General features: G+C 42.4%; 1 protein-coding gene across 1 annotated transcript; it reads right to left on the bottom strand.

Moving 5' to 3' along the window:
* Positions 1 to 2,269: 2,269 nt before the first annotated feature.
* LOC120060839 (serine/threonine-protein kinase SBK1-like) lies at positions 2,270 to 20,622 on the bottom strand. The gene is made up of 4 exons (XM_039010258.1): positions 20,546 to 20,622; positions 6,192 to 6,430; positions 3,481 to 3,683; positions 2,270 to 3,109 (listed from the first exon to the last, which is right to left on the bottom strand). The coding sequence occupies exons 1-4, from the start codon at positions 20,620 to 20,622 to the stop codon at positions 2,270 to 2,272; spliced, it is 1,359 nt and encodes a 452-aa protein (XP_038866186.1).
* Between the last annotated feature and the right edge of the window lie 1,908 nt (positions 20,623 to 22,530).

The following is a 22,530-nucleotide window of genomic DNA, read 5'->3' as shown; positions in this document are numbered from 1 at the left end:
CAGACATACTGTATACTACACATTATATGTGATGTAATACACAAGGAAGGCAATTGCTATGAGAACTCATGGCTAGCAGGGCAGTGTTGTTAATAATACTGGTGTTGTTGCAGAACGACTAGACCAGCCAATTATGTTTGATGTTTCGGGAGTGGACAGGAGCTGACAAATGAACCATGAAAACACTGACTGTCACTATAGCGACAGGGATGATGGGCTGTCATCGGGGAAAGGAAAGAAGGGAAGGGTGGGACACGCACAAACACACCTGTCTGACATAACAGTAGCAGCAACTTAGCCGATAAATAGAGATGAACGCTTGATAAAGCACACAGTGTGCTTTTCAGATGCTTACATCATTTTTTTTTTTCACTAGCTGAGACTCTCGCGGTTTGGCGGCCTCAATTGATCATCAGCCCACAGCATGCCAAAGGGGGGAGAGAGGTCATCCTACCAGACAACACAGAATGGCTCAGAGACTCAAGTGCAGGAGAAAGACAAGCAGATGGGGAAGGGAGGAAGAGAGCGAGTGAGTGAGAGATAGAGAAAGATGAAGGTGAAGGACGAAGAGTGGGGGAAGATTGGTTGGCTGGGAGTTTGAGGAGCCTGGAGCGAACATGGGATCTATGATCAATTGTATTGGAATTGCTTTGGTAAAGTTATACAGGATGCATGTGCGCAGTAAAGCAGTAACTCAGTAAAGTACATTATTTAATTGAGTTGAATTGACAGAGGAACGGGACTATTGATGGTTAAGATGGGCTAAAGTCATGATGCGGTCACAGTGTTCAGAATGTGCTCAGGGAGAGACATCACACAAGTGTTAAACAGTACTATTCCAATAGGCCCTGGTCCGATCCCAACCATACTCTAAAGGCTGCTACTGTCCACCCCATTTTTGGCACCATAATGCACCACTATAGAGCATTATAATTTTAGAATGTTCATATACTGTACATGTCATATTATTTTTGCTACATTCAGTGCATTGATCCCTGTTACCTCCTTAAGTAGTAAACGATATTAATAGAGCTACATGGTTGAACTACCTGACAATAATACAGTGTGGCGCTTAACATAGTAAATATCTATAATGCACTGTTTTTAAATTCTCCCCTTTACAAAGAGATTGTGTTTTAGTTGTTCAAACACCCACCCACCCACCGACACCCCCCCCCCCCCCAAACACACACACACAGCAAATATAAAATAAACACTCCCTCTATTCTATAACAGTTTCCAAGCATTTGAATGTCAACAGAAGCAATAATATATTTTCTCATTTCTTTTCACATTGGAAGATGCCTGTATGAACTAATTAGGCACTGTTACAGAATGAAATGTGTCCTTTTAAACAGTGGTCTACTACAGGAAATCACCTGTAACCCTCAACAGGAAGTTACTCTGAGACAGGAAGTAACCACTGAGATGTTCTGAGATGTCTGACAGCAGGGTCCTGTCTCAGTTCAGACTAGTCTAGATGAGCAATGTCCCATTGTCATAGTAACTGCTACATTGGAGAGTCACCTTCACATATTTTCACCTTTTGAAAAACAATTCCTTCTCCCCTATGTCCATAGCCATTTTCACACTTTGGAAATGGCCGGAACTGCTGTGGAATCCCATTCGTTCAGCGATATGTCAGTTAGATAGAAGATCAGTTTGACCTATTGGATCGCTGGCCCTCTGATCAGCTAGTTTTCTAAAGCATGTCACTAGATCAGCTAAGGTTTGGGCCTCCCCAGGTCAAAGGTAATTATGTATATAGAGAGAGAAGCAGAAGAAGAAATATAAAAATAAGAGAAATTCGGGAGAAAGGAGGCAGAATGGAAATGTGTCGTCAGGGAGCATTGAGTGTTTCTACTGAACCCAATGTTTAGAATGGCTAGAACTGTTTCTATTAGCATCATTAGCAGTGTTCATGTGTGTACTAAGAAGCAAAATAGCTGAACAGTGGAGCGAGTTGCCGTGAAAAAAACGACGTCAGTCAGTGGACTCTTGAATGTCGCTTCTCCAACTCAGAAAACAGTCTAAGGTCACAAATCAAAATAACAAACGCATGCGCTAGTGATGACTTGTCCAAGAGTGTACTGCCGTGAGTGCTGATACCAATCTGTGTCACAGTCAAGAATTCGATATTTGGCTTCTTCTCGGCAGCGCTCTAATACGTCAACCTTTAACTCCAGTCAAAATGGCCGTTACAAGTACCTTGTGCAGGTTCCTATCGCCATGGCAACGCCCACAGATACCGCTGCTCATCCAGTCTCTGTCAGACACAGATCTCTATGGCAGTAGCCATCACCATCTGGCCCTTGGTCTTCTCTCGACCCAGAGAAGAGTGGTGCTGGCCAGGAGACTCCTCCTGAGGGGAGTGGGGGTCAGAGAGGATGCTCCTCTTCAGGGGCGCTGGGCGCAAGAGGGAGGTCGTTCCTGGGGGAGTGGAGGGCTCTGGGTGTCTGTGGGAACGCAATGAGGAGGAGGACAAAGAGGTTGAGGTGCAGCCTGCAGGGCATACACCAGATGAACTGGACCTCTCGCCTCGCTTGGCTCGGCAGGAGGCACGGCGTCGGAGCTCGCTGACCAGCTCGTACTTGACAAAGCAGAAGACGTCCTTCACGCCGCATCGCTTCTCAGGTTCGGCAGCTAGCAGCCGCTTGAACATGCGCAGGGCGTCGTCAGTGAAGCGGCGCCACTGGGATGGGTAGGCCGCCGTGGGACACCCCGCCCGCTGCCAGCGCCGGAACTCCTCATAGAATGCGTCAGTAGGCAGCGCTGCCTCCCAGGGGAAGTTACCGGTCAGCATGCAGAAGACAAGCACTCCGAACGCCCAGATGTCCAGACTGGTGGTCACCAGGAAGCCTTCGGCACGACTGGCGCGGCACACCTCCGGCGCCGTGTACGGGATGGTGCCACTCACGCGCTTCACCCGGCAGCCCACTCTCCGCGTCATGCCGAAGTCAGCCAGCTTGACGCGTCGGCACTCGCGGTCGAAGAGGAGCACGTTTTCGGGCTTGACGTCACGGTGAACCAGGTTCTTGCTGTGCATGAAGTCCAGAGCCAGACCCAGCTGCTGCATACAGCGCTTCACCATCTCCTCCGGAAGACCCACCTACAGGGAGGAGAGGAGGAAGGAGTGAAGAAAGAGAAAATGGTGTTAGTTTTACATTTTACAGTAGGGGAGGAAAACGAAGTACAATAAATGAAATGAAATGAGAAAGAAATAGAAGAGGTGTAGAGGGACTAAAGTGGGACAAAGAGGCTCTTGTTAAGCGTTATATTGCACTCATCTTTAACAACCTGGAATAAGAACCTTTGAGTCTGGGTACCAGTCCCTCCACTGAAATTAAACGAGAGCCCTACAGTACACTAAGGCTCCAATCCCAGAACCACAACGCTTTGAAACACTGTGCTTGATTGGCTTGGGTGTGGGAGAACAGTGATTGGTGTGGAGATAAGTACGATCCAGTGCCAGTACAGTACCTGGGGAGGAATGATGTCGAACAGGTCTCCAGCGGGGGCATACTCCTGTCCAAAGACGTAGCTATCCTCGGTCTCGAAGAGTACGTCCAGGACTTTGATGATAAATGGGCTGCAGCTCAGTGTTCCCGTCAGGCTGTACTCCCTCAGGAAGCTCTTCAGCTTCGTCTTGCTCTTGGTCACAAACTTCAGAGCCATTTTGGTGCCTGATATGTACACACAGTGATGGACAGAATTAATGAATGAATACTTTAATGTCCAATAGGGAAATGTGTTTGGCAACATTTCAGAAGATAGACAGAAGATAACACAAAAAAAAAATGGCGGATTGGAAGGGATGCTGACAATTACGTTGATGGAAGCTACAATCTGCAATATTAAAGCTGATCTACCCCCTTTAAAAAAAGTGATCACAGACCTATGTTACAAAAGACATATCATGCAATTATTTTTGATCACCATGCCCATGCACGCACACAGAAGCAAGCACACACCTGAGTTAATATCATTACAACAACTCACATACTGTATCAACATTCTGTATAGCAAGATTATTATCGTTTTTTTTAATATGAGTTTTTATTTCTATTAGTGTTGGGACTTGTATTTGGAATTCAGTTTAGTTTCAATTCGTTTTTAGACATGTTTCAGTTGTATAAAGTAATTATTATTTCATTTTTATATTATTACGTTACAGTTTTAGTGTTAGAGACAGAAAGTATACGTGAGCCAGGCTAGGAGCCATTTGTGTTGTATAGTTTTTGTGTGTGTGTTTTTTCCAGGGGGCAGCAATACATAAGGTGATAGATCAGGTCATAGGTTGGGTTAGGTTTTAAAGGGGCAATCAGCAGTTGCTTCATACATTTTTTACTTAAATTAATGATATTGATTCTTGAATAATATAATGTATAAATGCCTCATGAGCTTAGTTAAACTGTTATTCCCCATCAGAACCCAAAATATAAGCTTGTTTTACTTCAATGTTTATAAACAAAGTAAATGTAAACAAACACTGTAAAGCCTTAAAGCATGGTTAAAAATAGAATTTTGATATCATGGATGGTCAGTTCTTGTTTCCATAGCGCTGCCTATGAATTTAAAAGTGGTTACATTTCTCCAGAGCCATCCCTCAGCTTGTGGCGGGGAAAATGCTTTGTTATTTTTCTACTGCTGATTGGCTCTTTAAATGATCAAATAAATATCAATGTGACTAGGATTTAAAAGGAACAGTGCTGAAACTGGTGCAAAAAAATATTGTGGAAGGAAACTCTCTCTCGCCCATATTTACACCAATCCAATGCTTTTTCACCTCAGTAGGACATATAAGAAGAATCAAGTTAGCAACCTAACGATTTTTTCTAGTGATAGTGATGTCATCTCGGATATCCCAGACCTTGAAGTATTATAACCGGTCTTTCTAGAGAGACTAATAGGGATACAAACTAGACCTATTTGAAACATTGGTATCTCCTGGCAGCATTTACCCGTCAGATTCAGTAGCTTGAAAACCCCATTAGATTTTTTTCCCCAAAGCTTAGAAGAAAAACTAAAATGTTATTTTAAATAGTTTCAGTATTGTTTTAGTTTTTCAAACTGGTTTGTTAATTATTTTATTTCAGTTTACTAAATAGTTTTTTCATGATTACTTTTAGTTTCAGTTTATTATTATAACCTCGCTGTACAGTATCAGAGAAATATCTTAGGCAAGGCAATATGAACTTAACTGACATGTATTAAGTGAATTGAACTAAATATGCCTGTTCTATCTGATGATTCTGTGTATCTGATACGATTCGAATCTGTTATTGTTTTTATTTTATTCTGCAGTCTGAACAGCCAAAAAGCACATGGAATCGGATATTTCAAGCCACATTTCAAACCACCTTCGTAGGTGGTTTGAAGTCAGAAATCTGATTCCTGGCCATGTGACTGAATGGTCAAATCTGATTTATTTGCCCTCAAGTGGTTTTTAGACTCTTATTTGGCATATCTTGACGTTTGCTAGCTACTCTGTGACAGTTTGACAAGAACATGTGGTAGATAACTGACTTGTTAATTGTTTTTTAAAAACTGAACGTGCTAGAACGTGCTAGAAAGCTAAACAGCTACTTAGCTGCCTAGTTGACTGTTTAGGCTAGCCAAAATGGACTTATTTTGAAAGTTGGATCATCATCCTTTGAGGCGTTGAAAGTGTTCTTACCCTATGATTTTGAACATTCAAAGCAACTGGGAAACGTCCATGGCAGGCATTGTCACCTTAGCTTGCTACATAACTTCTGAGTGACGTAAGAGGTGCATGAGCACCACCACCAATCAGCCTACACCACTGCACACATACTCGTCATTACTATGACAACTATGGAAGCCTTCTCAGAAAATGACTGCGGTCTGAACACACACAAATCCGATTTGGTCACTTGTAACTTGCTGTTTGGACAATCAGTAGTCCAAAATGGATTTGAAAAACAAAACTGATTTGAGCATTAAGGCCTTCACTTTTACCTAGTCGAATGCCCTCTTCAGCTTAATGGCATGTAACCTTGTAATTAACTTTCAACCTGAAGAGCCCTTTCACCCTGACATCTTACACTATGGTGGCCTTTGACCTCACAATGCACTGACACTTTAGTGTCCTTTTTCATTGACATGTAAACTCTATGGAAACTTTTGCCGCCAACAATGTCCCTTCACCACACCCATGCCCTCTGACTCACCCTGTGTGCGGTGTGCCACCAGGTCCACCTTGCCATAGGTGCCCTTGCCCAGCTCGCGGATGTGCTCGTAGTGTTTTGCTACGTCTGCACCCGGCAGGGAGGTAATGGCCAGGGCCTGCATGTCCTCCACAGGCACCCCTCCACCACCGCAGTAGCCCACCTTGGAGTTGGGAGAGCCTCCACCACCCACCCGGCCCGGCCCCAACAGAGACAGGCTCACCTTGACGCTGTGGGGCAGACTAGGGACAGAACAGAACACAGACAGACAACATAACATTCATGTGTCTGAGACAAGAAAAACTGTGTTACGCTAAATACAGCAGGCTTATTGGCAATAACACACATAAATGTGACAACTTGACCTTGAATGTCATTCAGTGTGTGTGGCCCAATGCTCTAACCACTAGGCTACCTGCAGTAATAAAGTCTCTGTATCAGCCTGAGAGAGAAATGGCCGGCTCTTGGCAATGTTCCTCAGGTGGTAAAAAGCTATTTTGGTCACATTTCTAATATGTGACTTGAAATTTTGTTCAGAATCTAAAATAACACCTAGGGTTTTTTTACCTGGTGTTTTATCTTTATTGCCTGTGAATTAAAATATGCTGCTTGATTCTCTCTGTGCTTTGGCTCCAACAATAAGTACCTCGGTCTTGTCTTGATTTAGCTCGAGGAAGTTGTGAGCCATCAAAGTATTTAAATCACTAATACAGTCTAATAATTTATCCGTGGAGCTAAAATCCTCTGGTGACACAGAAATGTAAAGTCGTGTATCGTCTGCGTAGCAGTGAAAATCAATGCTGGGCTTTCTGATAATGCTGCCAAGAGGTAACATATATAAAAACTGAACAGTACCGGACCCAAAATCATACCTTGTGGAACGCCACATGTGTTATGTATTTTCTCTAAGTTATGGTCACCAAGGGTAACAGAAAACTCTTGACTGGTTAAATAGGTCCTAAACCAATTTAGAACTGGACCGGAGAGGCCAACCCAACTCTCCAGTCAGTCCAAAAGGACATCATGGTCAACAGTGTTGAATGCAGCACTTAAATCTGAGAGTACAAGGACAGAGAGCTGTTTGGTATCTGTGTTGGCCTGTAAACAGGGATTGATTAACAACAGATTGCACTTCTTCAGATATGCAATTAAAAACAGTTTTGAAGAGAGTGTTAGGTTCGAGAAGGCAGGTAGAAGGCTTAAATTGTGATATCCTTTTCCTGAGCATATCTGTGTCAACCAAGGAAAATACATCCATAGTGCCGTTGCGTGGGCACATATCAAACTTCTCATCAGTTCTTGCTTGACTGATACCTAGCCTAATGTTGGTTATCTTATTTCTGAAATATGCCGCAAATTCACATTGGTTTGCGGGGTAGAATTTATCAGGTCATCAATGGTAGAGAAGAGCCCTCTTAAGTTATACTGATTAATAGTGATCAAGACAGAAAAATGTGTCCGTCTGGCATTTCTAATTGCCTTGTTCTATATGCCAAGTTGCTCTCTCAGAATATCATAATGAACCTGCAACTTTGACTTTCTCCACTTCTGCTCTGCATTTGCAATTTCTCTTTAACTGATTAGTTTCCTCACTCATCCAAGGGGCTCTCCATTTGGATGTGGCCTTTTCAACTTTACTGGAGCTATGACATCAATAGTTGCCCTTAGTTTGCTATTAAAGTTATCAACTAAATCCTCACATGAAGAAGGCAGAATAGGTGGTGGAGTACTGTTCATACACTCAATAAAATCTGTAGCAACTTCAGAGGTAAGATAGCGTTTCTTAATAATGCGTTCAGTATTACACTGTGCTAAGGGCAAAACGTTTTTTTAAATACACAGTGGTGATCAGATAAAGCAACATCAACAATAGCGCATATGTCAATTAAACTAAAATGTCTTAACTGGGAATATTGAAGACTCATGTTAAAAGGAACCACCAGCTTTCATATGTTCTCATGTTCTGAGCAAGGAACTCAAATGAACACTTATGGGAGATTCTGGAGTGACATTTGAGACAGTGTTTTCCACCACCATCAACAAAACACCAAATTATGAAATTTCTTGTGGAAGAATGGTGTCACATCCCTCCAAAATAGTTCCAGACACTTGTAGAATCTATGCCAAGGCATATTGAAGCTGTTCTGATGGCTCGTGGTCACCCAACGCCCTATTGAGACTATGTTGGTGTTTCCTTTAATTTTGGCAGTTACCTGTACGTAAATAATTATGCCCCGTACACATCGTGATGCATTTCCTTACACCATACTGTATGTAATCTTCAAGCAATCTTGTTCCTCTACTGGACAGAGACCAAAGGGAGAGTTTCACAACCCAAGACAAGATGGAAGAGAGCCTAGTCTCTCGTTTATCATATTTACTTAGGGAAAATATGACCTTTTCATTCACGACAGGAGAAACATATTGTTTCAGTTGATAATAAAACATGTTTAGTTTAGTGACTTTTACCACAACTTGTTTCTCTAACTTTCTAGCAAGTTAACCTAGCTTACAGAGCAGCTAGCTAGCTAAAATCTAAGCTAGGTTGAAGATAATTTAGCTAGCGACCTCCACCTAATAATCATCCAAAACAAATGTCATTGCCATCACATTAAACTAAAACGGCAGGCAACAGTAATATAATTGGCTTAATTAAGGATCAGACCCTTTTTGTTTTAATTGCCTAAAATGACAGCCTGTAGCTCAGGACCTGAAGCAAGGATATGCATATTATTGATACCATTGAAAGGAAACACTTTGAAGTTTGTGGAAATGTGAAATTAATGTAGGAGAATATAACACATTAGATCTGCTAGAAGATAATACAAACAAAAAAACAATGCGTTTTCTATTTATTTTTTTGTTCATCATCTTTGAAAGGCTAGAGAAAGGCAATACTTTCAGATAGGAGTCCAGGTGTAATTCTAGTTTGAGAAACAGACGCCTCACAAGTCCTCAACTGACAGCTTCATTTAATAGTACCCGCAAAACACCCGTCTCAACGTCAACAGTTAACGAGGCGACTCCGGGAACAGGAGTATATCTTTCCCGTCCAACTAATTTAAGAAAAACTATTCGACTCTGGGATGCTGGCCTTCTAGGCAGAGTTCCTCTGTCCAGTGTCTGTGTTCTTTTGCCAGTCTTTGTCACGTTCGTCGTAACATTTAAGTGAGGAGGACCAAGGCGCAGCGTGATAACAATACATTCTTCTTTAATGAAAACGAAACGAACACTATACAAACTAATCAAAACAACAAACAGACGAACGTGAAGCTATACAAACAATAAGTGCAGACACTGTCAACTTCCACATAGACAATCACCCACAACCTACCTAACGACTATGGCTGCCTAAATATGGCTCCCAATCAGAGACAACGATAGACAGCTGTCTCTAATTGAGAACCAATCCAGGTAATCATAGACTTACATAAACACCTACAATGAACACAACCCCATGAACTCTACAAACACCCCTAGACAATACAAACACCCTAGACGAGACAAAAACACACAAACATCCCCCATGTCACACCCTGACCTAACTAAAATAATAAAGAAAACAAAGATAACTAAGGCCAGGGCGTGACAGTCTTAATCTTTTGTTTTTATAGGCCAGTCTGAGATATGGCTTTTTCTTTGCAACTCTGCCTAGAAGGGGTCTAAAAACAAAAGATTAAGATGGGCAAAAGAACACAGACACTGGACAGAGGAACTCTGCCTAGAAGGTCAGCATCCCGGAGTCGAAGAGTTTTTCTTTAATGAGTTGGACGGGAAAGATATACTCCTAACACCCGAACAGGCCCTCATCCCCGTCATTCGCTGGAGAAGAAAACTGAGATTTTGTGGAAAGAGATCAGGGTGCCTTGTGAGGATCTACGTGATCTTCCTGTCTGGGTTGGCGCCGTGGCGGAGATCATTGTGGGATATACTCGGCCTCGTCTCAGGATGGTAAGTTGGTGGTTGAAGATATCCCTCTAGTTGTGTGGAGGCAGTGCTTTGGCAAAGGGGGTGGGGTTATATCCTGCCTGTTTGCCCCTGTCCGGGGGTATCATCGGATGGGGCCACAGTGTCCCCCGACCCCTCCTGTCTCAGCCTCCAGTATTTATGCTGCAGTAGTTTATGTGTCGGGGGCTAGGGTCAGTCTGTTATATCTGGAGTATTTCTCCTGTCTTATCCGGTGTCCTGTGTGAATTTAAGTATGCTCTCTCTAATTCTCTCTTTCTCTCTTTCTTTCTTTCTCTCTCTTGGAGGACCTGAGCCCTAGGACCAGGCCTCAGGACTACCTGGCATGATGACTCCTTGCTGTCCCCAGTCCACCTGGCCGTGCTGCTGCTCCAGTTTCAACTGTTCTGCCTGCGGCTATGGAACCCTGACCTGTTCACCGGACGTGCTACCTGTCCCAGGCCTGCTGTTTTCAACTCTCCAGAGACAGCAGGAGCGGTAGAGATACTCTTAATGATTGGCTATGAAAAGCCAACTGACATTTACTCCTGAGGTGCTGACTTGTTGCACCCTTGACAACCACTGTGATTATTATTATTTGACCATGCTGGTCATTTATGAACAATAGAACATCTTGGCCATGTTCTGTTATAATCTCCACCCGGCACAGCCAGAAGAGGACTGGCCACCCCTCATATCCTGGTTCCTCTCTAGGTTTCTTCCTAGGTTTTAGCCTTTCTAGGGAGTTTTTCCTAGCCACCGTGCTTCTACACCTGCATTGCCTGCTGTTTGGGGTTTTAGGCTGGGTTTCTCTACAGCACTTTGAGATATCAGCTTGATCAGGCGACGAGTGGCTAATCTGCCTTTGTACTCCGTACTGCTAGCTAACGTTCAATCGCTGGAAAATGAATTTGACAAATTAAAAGGACGTATATCCTACCAACGGGACATTAAAATTGTAATATTTTATGTTTCACCGTGTTGTGGCTGAACGACGACATTAATAACATACAGCTGGCGGGTTATACACTATCGGCAGGACAGAACAGCAGCCTCTGGTAATACACGGGGCGGCGTCCTATGCATATTTGTAAACAACAGCTGGTGCACGATATCTAAGGAAGTCTCAAGGTTTTGCTCGTCTGAGGTAGAGTATCTCATGATAAGCTGTAGATCACACTATTTACCTAGAGAGTTTTCATCTGTATTTTTCATAGCTGTCTACACTAAAACAGCACTCAATGAGCTGTATACCACCATAAGCAAACAGGAAAACGCACATCCAGAGGCGGCGCTCCTAGTGGCCGGGGACATTAATTAACGCAGGAAAACTTAAATCAGTTTTACCTAATTTCTATCAGCATGTTAAATGTGCAACCAGAGGGAATAAAATGTTTTTAAAAACTCGCCCTGCATTTGGCAAATCTGACCGTCATTATATCTTCCTGATTCCTGCTTACAAGCAAAAATTCAAGCAGGAAGCACCAGTGACTCGGTGTGTAAAAAAATGGTCAGATGAAGCAGATGCTAAACTACAGCATAGTTTTGCTAGCACAGACTGGAATATGATCCGGGATTGAGGAGTACACCACATCAGTCACTGGCTTCAACAATATGTGAATCGATGACATCGTCCCTCAGTGACTATGTACATACCCCAACCAGAAGCCATGGATTATAGGCAACATTTGCACTGAGCTAAAGGCTAGAGCTACCGCTTTCAAGGAGCAGGACTCTAACCCGGAAGCTTATAAGAAATCCCAATATCACCTCCGACGAACCATCACAGGCAAGTGTCAATACAGGACTAAGATCGAATCCTACACTGGCTCCAACGCTCATCGGATGTCAAATCAAATCAAATTATATTTGTCACATACACATGGTTAGCAGATGGTAATGCGAGTGTAGCGAAATACTTGTGCTTCTAGTTCCGACCATGCAGTAACATCTAACAAGTAATCTAACCTAACAATTTCACAACAACTACCTTATACACACACAAGTGTAAAGGAATTAATATGGATATGTACATAAAAATATATGAATGAGTGATGGCCGAACGGCATAGGCAAGATGCAGTAGATGGTATAGAGTACAGTATATACATATGAGATGAGTAATGTAGGGTATGAAAACATTATATAAAGTGGCAGGGCTTGCAAACTATTACAGACTACAAAGGGAAGCACAGCCGAGAGCTGCCCAGTGAGACAAGCCTACCAGACGAGCTAAATAACTTCTATGCTCGCGTCGAGGCAAGCAACACTGAAACATGCATGAGAGTTCCGGACAACTGTGTGATCACACTCTCTGCAGCCGATGTGAGCTAGACCTTTAAACAGGTCAACATTCACAAGGCCGCAGTGCCAGATGGGATTACCAGGACGTATACTCCGAGCATGTGCTGACCAACTGGCATGGGTCTTCACTGACATTTTCAACCTCTCCCTGACTGAGTCTGTAACACCAACATGTTTCAAGCAGACCACCATAGTCCCTGTGCCCAAGAACACTAAGGTAACCTGCCTAAATGACTACCGACACATAGCACTCACGTCCGTAGCCATGAATTGCTTTGAAAAACTGGTCATGGCTCACATCAACACCATTATCCCAGAAACCCTAGACCCACTCCAATTTGCATACCGCACCAATAGATCCACAGATGATGCAATCTCTATTGCAATCCACACTGCCCTTTCTCACCTGGACAAAAGGAATACCTATGTGAGAATGCTGTTCATTGGCTACAGCTCAGCGTTCAACACCATAGTGTCCTCAAAGCTCATCACTAAGCTGAGGACCCTGGGACTAAACACCTCCCTCTGCAACTGGATCATGGACTTCCTGATGGGCCACCCCCAGGTGGTAAGGGTATGTGTTGTTACCACACATCCGCCACACTGATCCTCAACACGGGGGCCCCTCAGGGCTGCGTGCTCAGTCCCCTCCTGTACTCCCTGTTCACTTATGACTGCACGGCCAGGTACGACTCCAACACCATCATTAAGTTTGCCAATGACACAACAGTGGTAGACCTGATCACCGACAACGATGAGACATCCTATAGGGAGGAGGTCAGAGACCTGACCGTGTGGTGCCAGGACAACAACCTCTCCCTCAACGTGATCAAGACAAAGGAGAAGATTGTTGACTACAGGAAAAGGAGGACCGAGCACCCCCCCATTCTCATCGACGGGGCTGCAGTGGAGCAGGTTGAGAGCTTCAAGTTCCTTGGTGTCCACATCACCAACAAATTAACATGGTCCAAGCACACCAAGACAGTCGTGAAGAGGGAAGAACCTATTCCCCCTCAGGAGACTGAAAAGATTTTGGCATGGGTCCTCAGATCCCCAAAAAGGTTTTACAGTTGCACCATCGAGAGCATCCTGACGGGTTGCATCATTGCCTGGTACGGCAACTGCTTGGCCTCTGACCGCAAGGCATTATAGAGTGTAGTGCGTACGGCCCAGTACATCACCGGGGCCAAGGTTCCTGCCATCCAGGACCTCTATACCAGGCGGTGTCAGACGAAGGCCCTAAAAATTGTCAAAGACTCCAGACACTCTAGTGATAGACTGTTATCTCTACTACTCATGGCAAGTGGTACCGGAGCACCAAGTCTAGGTCCAAGAGGCTTCTAAACAGATTCTACCTCCCCATCTAGGATGCTGCTACTCTGTTATTATCTATGCATAGTTACTTTAATAACTCTACCTACATGTACATATTACCTCAATTTGGGGTGGCAGGTAGCCTAGTGGTTAGAGTCTTGGGCCTGTAAACGAAAGGTTGCGAGATCGAATCCCCGAGTTGACAAGGTAAAAATCTGTTGTTCTGCCCCTGAACAAGGCAGTTGACAGCCTAGGAACAGTGAGTTATTGTAATTAAGAATTTGTTCTTAACCCACTTGCCTGGTAAAATAAAAAAATACAAATTACCTTGACATCGGTGCCCCCGCACATTGAATCTGTACCGGTACCCCCTGTATATAGCCCCACTATTGTTATTTACTGCTGCTCTTTAATTATTTGTTATTCTTATCTCTTACTTAAAATGTTTTAACTGCATTGTTGGTTAAGATAAAATACATTTTTAAAAAAGGGGGCTAACTGACATACCCAAATCTAACTGCCTGTAGCTCAGGCACTGAAGCAAGGATATGCATATTATTGGTACCATTTAAAAGGCAACACTTTGAAGTTTGTGGAAATGGGAATTGAATGTAGGAGAATATAACAATAGATCTGGTAAAAGAAAATACAAAGAAAAAAAAAACCCAGTTTTTTTTCTACCATCATCTTTGAAATGTAGCAGAAAGGTCCCTGTTCCAGCCATCACGCTGGTTGTAATTCCAATAGTGTCCACAAGATGGCAGCAGGGCATGTGCAAAGTTTCAGATGGGTAACTTGAAGTATGAGCGAGCTACACGACATTTAGTGTGAAGTCACCCAGGTACATTTGGGCAAATTGTGAAAGAGACACATGCATTCATATTACATTTTTTCTGCAAGAATATCATCAAATCTGTATACTTGGACTTTGATTTAGCTGTCCAGTATTAGTAGCCATATTATAAGTTCAACATTTGCAAAACAACCAGTTTTCATAACTCTGAATATTCTTATAATTTTTGTCCAAAATGAAAAGGTATGCTGTTGTACAAGGTTAGTAGCTACATTTTACGACAGATACATGGTTTACCAGATACTCCCGTAAAGCCCAGCTCATTGGCTATCTAGCCAGCTTTGTTTGACCCCAATTGGGGCTTATTTGACAAAGGTAGAGTCGTTCAAGTGAAGACCGTCCGCGTCATCGGCCTGCCATGAAGGCGTCGCTCTCTGACCAAATATGGTGACCTATAGGATATACTACACCCCTAATGATATAGTGAAGTCTCGTTACGTTCTAGGATCTCTTAGGAATACATACGAATGCGATTTGACTGGTTGAAACAACGTTTAGGGTGAGATTTCACAGATTCCTCTGTGTATACAAAATCGATCGTGCATGCTATATGAACCTTTCAGGATACGAAAAAGGATTTGATCTAACAAAACAACACTTGATGTTATCTCTGGGACCTGAAGGAGGGTGTGGGGTGGGTTGGGTATATGGGGTGAGTGCTTGGGAATCGACGTGGGTGGACTGAGGTAGGGAAGGGACTGGGGGGTGTTGTGTGGAGGAAAGGTGGTTGGGATATGGTCAAATCTTTGTACTTACAACGATGTACATTTTGTAAAACTTCAATATAAAAAAAATATATATATACAAGAAAAAGATGAGCTAATTGGAATAAAAGGTGGACCTAACAAACAAAGAAACTAACGTATTAATCTTGTCACTGTGTGTGACTGTTTTTATGTGCTGTGTGGTTACGTATTGATTAAAATGAGGAATTAAAATGAGGAATTCTTACAGATCAATATTGCTGGCAAAACGTAATTAAATATTGCTAAGTTATGTAGCTATAGTGTGGTATATATGTATATAATCACCAGAGAGTGCAACTACTGCGTAGGCAACCATAATATCAGACACGAGACAAGCTGGCCTGAGCGCACGAGACAATGTTGGTGGGAAGCACAGGAGACAAGGACACTGACACAGTACACTTTATGCACGTTCCACAAGGGTGGCTTCATATAGCCTATAGCAGGAGTTCAGCAACCTTTTTCATAATGGAGTGCCAGTTTAAAATTGAAACTACCATTTCTAAAGATCTGCGTGCAAGTTATGATTTTCATATATAGTGCATTCGGAAAGTATTCAGACCACTTGACTTTTTCCATATTTTGTTACATTACAGTCTTATTCTAAATTGGATGAAATATTTTTTTTCTCATCAATCTACACACAATACCCCATAATGACAAAGCGAATACAGGTTTTTAGAAATTTAATAAAAAAATGTTACATAGTAATACCTTATTTACATAAGTATTCAGACCCTTTGCTATAATACTCAACATTTAGCTCAGGTGCATCCTGTTTCCATTGATCATCCTTGAGATGTTTCTACAACTTGATAGGACAGGATTTGGAAATGCACACACCTGTCTAATAGGTCCCACAGTTGACAGTGCATGTCAGAGCAAAAACCAAGCCATGAGGTTGAAGGAATTGTCTGTAGAGCTCCGAGACAGGACTGTGTTGAGGCACAGATCTGGGAAAGGGTACCAAAAAATGTCTGCAGCATTGACGGTCCCCAAGAACACAGTGGCCTCCATCATTCTTAAATGGAAGAAGTTTGGAACCACCAAGACTCTTCCTAGAGCTGGCCGCCCAGCAAAACTGAGCAATCGGGAGAGAAGGGCCTTGGTCAGGAAGATGACTAAGAACCTGATGGTCACTCTGACAGAGCTCTAGAGTTCCTCTGTGGAGATGGGAGAATCTTCCAGAAGGACAACCATCTCAGCAGCACCACCAAACAGGCCTTAAGAGTGGCCAGACGGAAGCCACTCCTCAGTGAAAACCACATGATCGCCCACTTGGAGTTTGCCAAAAGGCACCTAAAGACTCTCAAACCATGAGAAACAAGATTCTCAGGTCTGATGAAACCAAGATTGAATTCTTTGGCCTGAATGCCAAGAGTCACGACTGGAGGAAACCTGGCACTATCCCCACAGTGAAGCATGGTGTTTGCAGCATCATGCAGAAAGGATGTTTTTCAGCGGCAGGGACTGGGAGACTAGTCAGGATCGAATCTCTGAATGTCCTTGAGTGGCCCAGCCAGAGCCCGGGCTTGAACTCGATCTAAAATCTCTGGAGAGACCTGAAAATAGCTGTGCAGAGGACCTGCAGAGAAAAATGGGAGAAACTCCCCAAATACAGGTGTGCCAATCTTGTAGCATCATACCCAAGAAGACACAAAGCTGTAATCACTGTCAAAGGTGCTTCAACAAAGTACTGAGTAAAGGGTCTGAATACTTATGTAAATGTGATATTTCTGTTTTATATGTTTTATGAATTTGCAAAAACCTGTTTTTGCTTTGTCATTATGGGGTATTGTGTGTAGATTTATGAGGACAAATAACCATTTAATCAATTTTAGAATAGGGCTGTAACGTAACAAAATGTGGAAAAAGTGAAGGGGTCTTAATACTTTCCGAAAGCACTGTACGCATTGTAGGCTATCTAACTCTGCCCCAAAAATGTCTAACTGCCCACGAACAAAATACTTATATAGCTGGCTACTAGTCAGAGGCGCTGTCCATTCAGAACCCCTCTACAGAGCTCCACTATTCCAACCTGTAGGCTACCGAAGCACTGTCCATTCAGCTGTGCCTTTAAAAAGGAATGTATAGATGTTTCTTTTGTATTTCGTGATTTTCGTCATTCTTTGGTTGAGCTTGTTTGTCTTCATGTGTCCTTGTTGATTGTAGGCCTAAGTACGTCCTTTGATGTAAGGCTATACCTTTTATTTCAATGCATGTGTAGCATTTATCTGGCATAGTTTGCATTCAAAGTCAGCTGTTTTATGCACCAGTTACTTTCACATTGATGTCGTCATTTGATGTCATTCTTGTTGAAACTAGTGTGTATTGTGAATCTATATTTCATTATTTCATGTTGCACTGCATGCACCTTTCCACAAGTAGCCTAAATTAGTCAATTCATGATTAGGTTGAGTAGTTGTTTACATTGTACACGCAGTTCTACAGACGTTTAAACCTAATATTGCGGTGACAATTAATACTTGGGGTAATTTTTAGTTGTTGCCTTTGCTGTTCTCTAAACAGCATTTTTTGTTTTTAACCCTCAGAATACTGAACTCTGGAAAATGTTTGCAACATTCCAAAGAAACATGTCTAGAACATTAATATTGAAAATTCTGAGAACATGGTAACCATGTTCATGGTAAATTCTGTTTGACATTAACGGCTAGGTGTCCCGCTAGCGGGATAGAAGCCGACAACATCCGGTGAAATTGGACGGCGCGCAATTCAAATAAATATTTGTAATATTAAACATTCGTGAACATACAAGTGTCTTATATCATTTAAAAGCTTAACTTCTTTTTAATCCAACTGCGTTGTCAGATTTCAAAAAGGCTTTATGGCAAAAGCATACCATGCGATTATCTGAGGACAGCGCCCCACATCAACATATCTTTCAACCAGCACAGGCTTCACAAAATCACAAATAGCAATTAAATAAATCACTTACCTTTGAATATCTTCCTCTATTTGCAATCCCAAAGGTCCCAGCTACAACATGAATGGTTGTTTTGTTAAATAAAAATCCTTCTTTATATCCCAAAAAGTCTGTTTGATTTCCATTTCAGTAATCCACTCGTTCAACATGCAGACAAAGGAGTCCAAAAAGCTACCGGTAAACTTCATCCAAACAAGTCAAACGACGTTTCTATTTAATCCTATTTAATCCTCAGGTAGTCTAAAATTGTAATAAACTATAATATTTCACACGGAAAGTACTATGTTCAATAGGAAAGTAAAATTTGTAAGTGTGCGCCTTCTCCCTCACGTGCCGAAAGATTGATTTGGTCCAGGTGGTCCAGAAGCCATAGGAATTGCAATTTGGGTGACGGACATATGTTAAAGCAATAGGTTTCCATAATAAGAGCCTGGGAGCTGGTCTGAAAATTCTGGTCTGATTTTCTTCAGGTTTTTGCCTGACATATCAATTCTGTTATAGTCCCAGACATTATTTTAACAGTTTTAGAAACTTTAGAGTGTTTTCTATCCAATGCTACCAATTATATGCATATCCTGGCTTCTGGGCCTGAGTAACAGGCAGTTTACTTTGGGCACGTCAGTCAGGCGGAAATTCAGGATACTGCCCCCTAGCCCTAAGAATTAAGGGAATGGTCTCTTGGAAACAGTCAGTCTTGCACATCACTGGAACATCCCTAGAAAAACATAATGACCTAATGAGACTCTTATGGGAACGAACATTCTCGAAAGTAGTGGGAATGTTTTTTGTTAGCTGGATAGGGTGCTCTGCCTGTGTGCTGCTGTTGTGGTCCACACACACCAACACAGTCGTGAAGAAGGCAGGCTGAAAAGACTTGGCATGCGCCCGATCCTCAAAAGTTACACAGCTGCACCATTGAAAGCATCTTAACTGGCTGCAATACCGCTTGGTATGGCAACTGCTTGGCAACTGACCGTATGGCATTTTAGAGGGTAGTGCATATGGCCCAGTACATTACTGGGGCCGAGCTCCCTGCCATCCAGGACCTCTATACCAGGCGGTGTCAGAGGAAGCCCCTAAAAATTGTCAAAGACTCCAGCCACCCAAGTCATCGACTGTTCTCTCTGCTACCACATGGTAAGTGGTACCGATGCACCAATTCTGGAACCAACAGGACGCAGAACAGCTTCTAACCCCAAGTCATAAGACTTTGACCCTCTTTGCACTAACTCTTTTGACTCATCACATGCTGCTGCTACTGTTTACATATAGCCAAGTGAGTTACTCTTTCTGTATTTATTCCTTGTGGTATTTATATTTTTCAATCTTTTTCTCTCTGAGTTGTTCTTCCCAACAATGCACAGAAAAAAAAAATATATATACAACACAATAACTAAATACACATTGAGTAAGTAAGCATTTCACTGTTAGTCTACAAATACAATTGGATTTCATTTGTCTGTGATGTTCTTTGGAGGGAGTGCGGTGGGGACCACAGGTGGCCTCTCAGTGTCTTCCTCTCTCCAAAGTGTCTCAGTATGAGTCTGTATGAGTTCCAGAGGGTCACAGTGAGCAGCAATGTTACCGCTGATGAGGGGATGTGAGGGTGTTGTCACGCCCTGGCCTTAGTTATCTTTGTTTTCTGTATTATTTTAGTTAGGTCAGGGTGTGACATGGGGGATGTTGTGTGTGTTTGTCTCGTCTTGGGTGGTTGTATTGTCTAGGGAGTTTTTGTAGAGTTCATGGGGTTGTGTTCAGTGTAGGTGTTTAGGTAAGTCTATGGTTGCCTGGAATGGTTCTCAATCAGAGACAGCTGTCTATCGTTGTCTCTGATTGGGAGCCATATTTAAGGCAGCCATAGGCATTAGGTAGGTTGTGGGTAATTGTCTATGTTTGACGTTAGTAGCTTGTGTATGCACTTTCGTTTGTTAGCTTCACGGTCGTTTTTTGTTTAGTTTGTATTAGTATTAGTGTTCGTGTTCGTTTAATCTTCTCAAATAAAAGAGGATGTATCTATATCACGTTGCGCCTTGGTCCTCTCGTTCACCTAAAGACGATCGTGACAGGTGTGGTAGTTGGGGTTGTGTTCTCTTAGAGTGTGGATGGTGGTATTTGTATTGAAGCAATTCTATGACAACTGACAACTCTTTCTGTAGCTCCTCCCTGGTGTCAGCCACCGCTCTCATGATGCTCTCGACCGTTGCCAGTTTGTCTCAGCACCCCCTTATCCTGCCTCAGAACTGTCATCTCACCTCAAGCTCATGCACTTCTTTCTACCTCCAATAGGGAGAAAAGCCTTGGACAGGTAGGACAGGTTGTCACTCTCCATGTCTGCTTGGGTGGCTTGGTTAGATATGAGGGTCTGGTGACTTATGGAATCAACTGATTTCTCATCAGGGTTTCTCACTGCTATGGCAAATTATTGTGCCCTCTTTTCCACAGAGATGGAGTCTAGTTTCTACAGTGTGTCTGATACTCCGCTGTTGTGGAAATGTCAAAATATTACTATAAAATACCATCCACCATCACATAGAATTTGTAACTACGTTTCACCTAAACATCCCATGCTTCACCCAAACGTGCTGTGAAAACATTGAAATAATACGATTTGCATTTACTAAGCTGCTAATTATTTCCTTTTAACCATAGTGAATCACTCACATTTAACATATTTACCCATTCATACAGCTGGATATTTACTGACGCAAACCAGGTTAAGAGGGCCTCCTCAAAGGCACAACAGCTGTATGGCTACAGATGCATTCACATTTCAACAGCAAGCCTCCAGTTTAGTCTCTGGTGCATTTTTCAAACACTGAGGTAATATTACCACAATATTACATCAATCCATATTCTATGATGTTTTCAAGTTGAAATTAGCATATGTTTAGCTATTTGATTTAGAATTTTAGGAGCTCTTTAGGTATTGTAATGGAGACGCTGGGAGTCGAGAAGCAGATGCAGGTTAACTTCTTATGGCTGCAGCCCGACGTCGGTACACTTATGACAACAGCCACTTCAAGTGCAGGGCGCGAAATTCAAAAGATATATTTTTTTAAATATTTAACTTTCACACATTAACAAGTCCAATACAGCAAATGAAAGGTACACATCTTGTGAATCCAGCCAACATGTCCGATTTTTAAAATGTTTTACAGCGAAAACAGCACGTATATTTATGTTAGCTCACCACCAAATACAAAAAAGGACAGACATTTTTCACAGCACAGGTAGCATGCACAAAGCCAACCTAACTAACCAAGAACCAACCAAACTAACCAAGAAACAACTTCATCAGATGACAGTCTTATAACATGTTATACAATAAATCTATGTTTTGTTCGAAAAATGTGCATATTTCAGGTATAAATCATAGTTTACATTGCAGCTATAATCAGAAATTGCACCGAAAGCAGCCATAATAATTACAGACACCAACGTCAAATACCTAATTACTCATCATAAAACATTTCTGAAAAATACATAGTGTACAGCAAATGAAAGACAGGCATCTTGTGAATCCAGCCAATATTTCCGATTTATTAAGTGTTTTACAGCGAAAACAGAATATAGCGTTATATTAGCTTACCACAATAGCCAGAAACACTTGGGCGCCGACGACTAGTTCACATCTACGACAGATATATGAAATAGCATCATAAAATGTTTCTTACTTTTGCTGATCTTCCATCAGAATGTTGGACAAGGTGTCCTTTGTCCAGAACAATCGTTGTTTGGATTTAGAACGGCAACTTTCCCTCTTGATTTAGCAAGCACACTTGCCAAGTGGCACGGATCTCTCCATCGTCAACAAAGTCAGAGAACGGAACACGGCAAAACTCCCGAAAAAATTTCAATAATCTGATTAAACTATATTGAAAAAACATACTTTACGATGATATGGTCACATGTATCAAATAAAATCAAAGCCGGAGATAGTAGTCGCCTATAACGGCAGCTAAACAGAAGGCAATCCCACTGTCCACCTCGCGCTCTCGAGAGTACCGGAAATGAGGGACACGTCATACAAAGAGCTTGTATTCCACTTCAGACCAAGATAAACACTAAATTTCTTCTCTCACAGCCTCTTGACATCCAGGGGAAGGTCTATGAAGTGCACGTATACTCTTACGTATCATTCCCATTTATAGGCAGGAAGAAGAACAGAGCCTCGATTTCAGACTTTCCACTTCCTGGTCAGGAAGTTTGTGCCAAATGAGTTCTGTTTGACTCACAG

Source organism: Salvelinus namaycush, chromosome 16, assembly GCF_016432855.1.
Source record: "Salvelinus namaycush isolate Seneca chromosome 16, SaNama_1.0, whole genome shotgun sequence".
Lineage (NCBI taxonomy): Eukaryota > Metazoa > Chordata > Actinopteri > Salmoniformes > Salmonidae > Salvelinus > Salvelinus namaycush.
Note: the sequence above shows the minus strand (reverse complement) of the source record. Positions and strands in the feature narration are given on the sequence as shown.

Excerpts from the sequence above, each read along its gene's own strand:
- LOC120060839 (XM_039010258.1), bottom strand. The coding sequence starts at position 20,622 with ATGGAGAGTGACAACCTGTCCTACCTGTCCAAGGCTTTTCTCCCTATT. Across the intron at positions 6,431-20,545 it reads AAGAAGTGCATGAGCTTGAG|TCTGCCCCACAGCGTCAAGG; the intron begins GTGAGATGACAG and ends TTCTGTCCCTAG. Across the intron at positions 3,684-6,191 it reads GGTGGCACACCGCACACAGG|GCACCAAAATGGCTCTGAAG; the intron begins GTGAGTCAGAGG and ends TGTACATATCAG.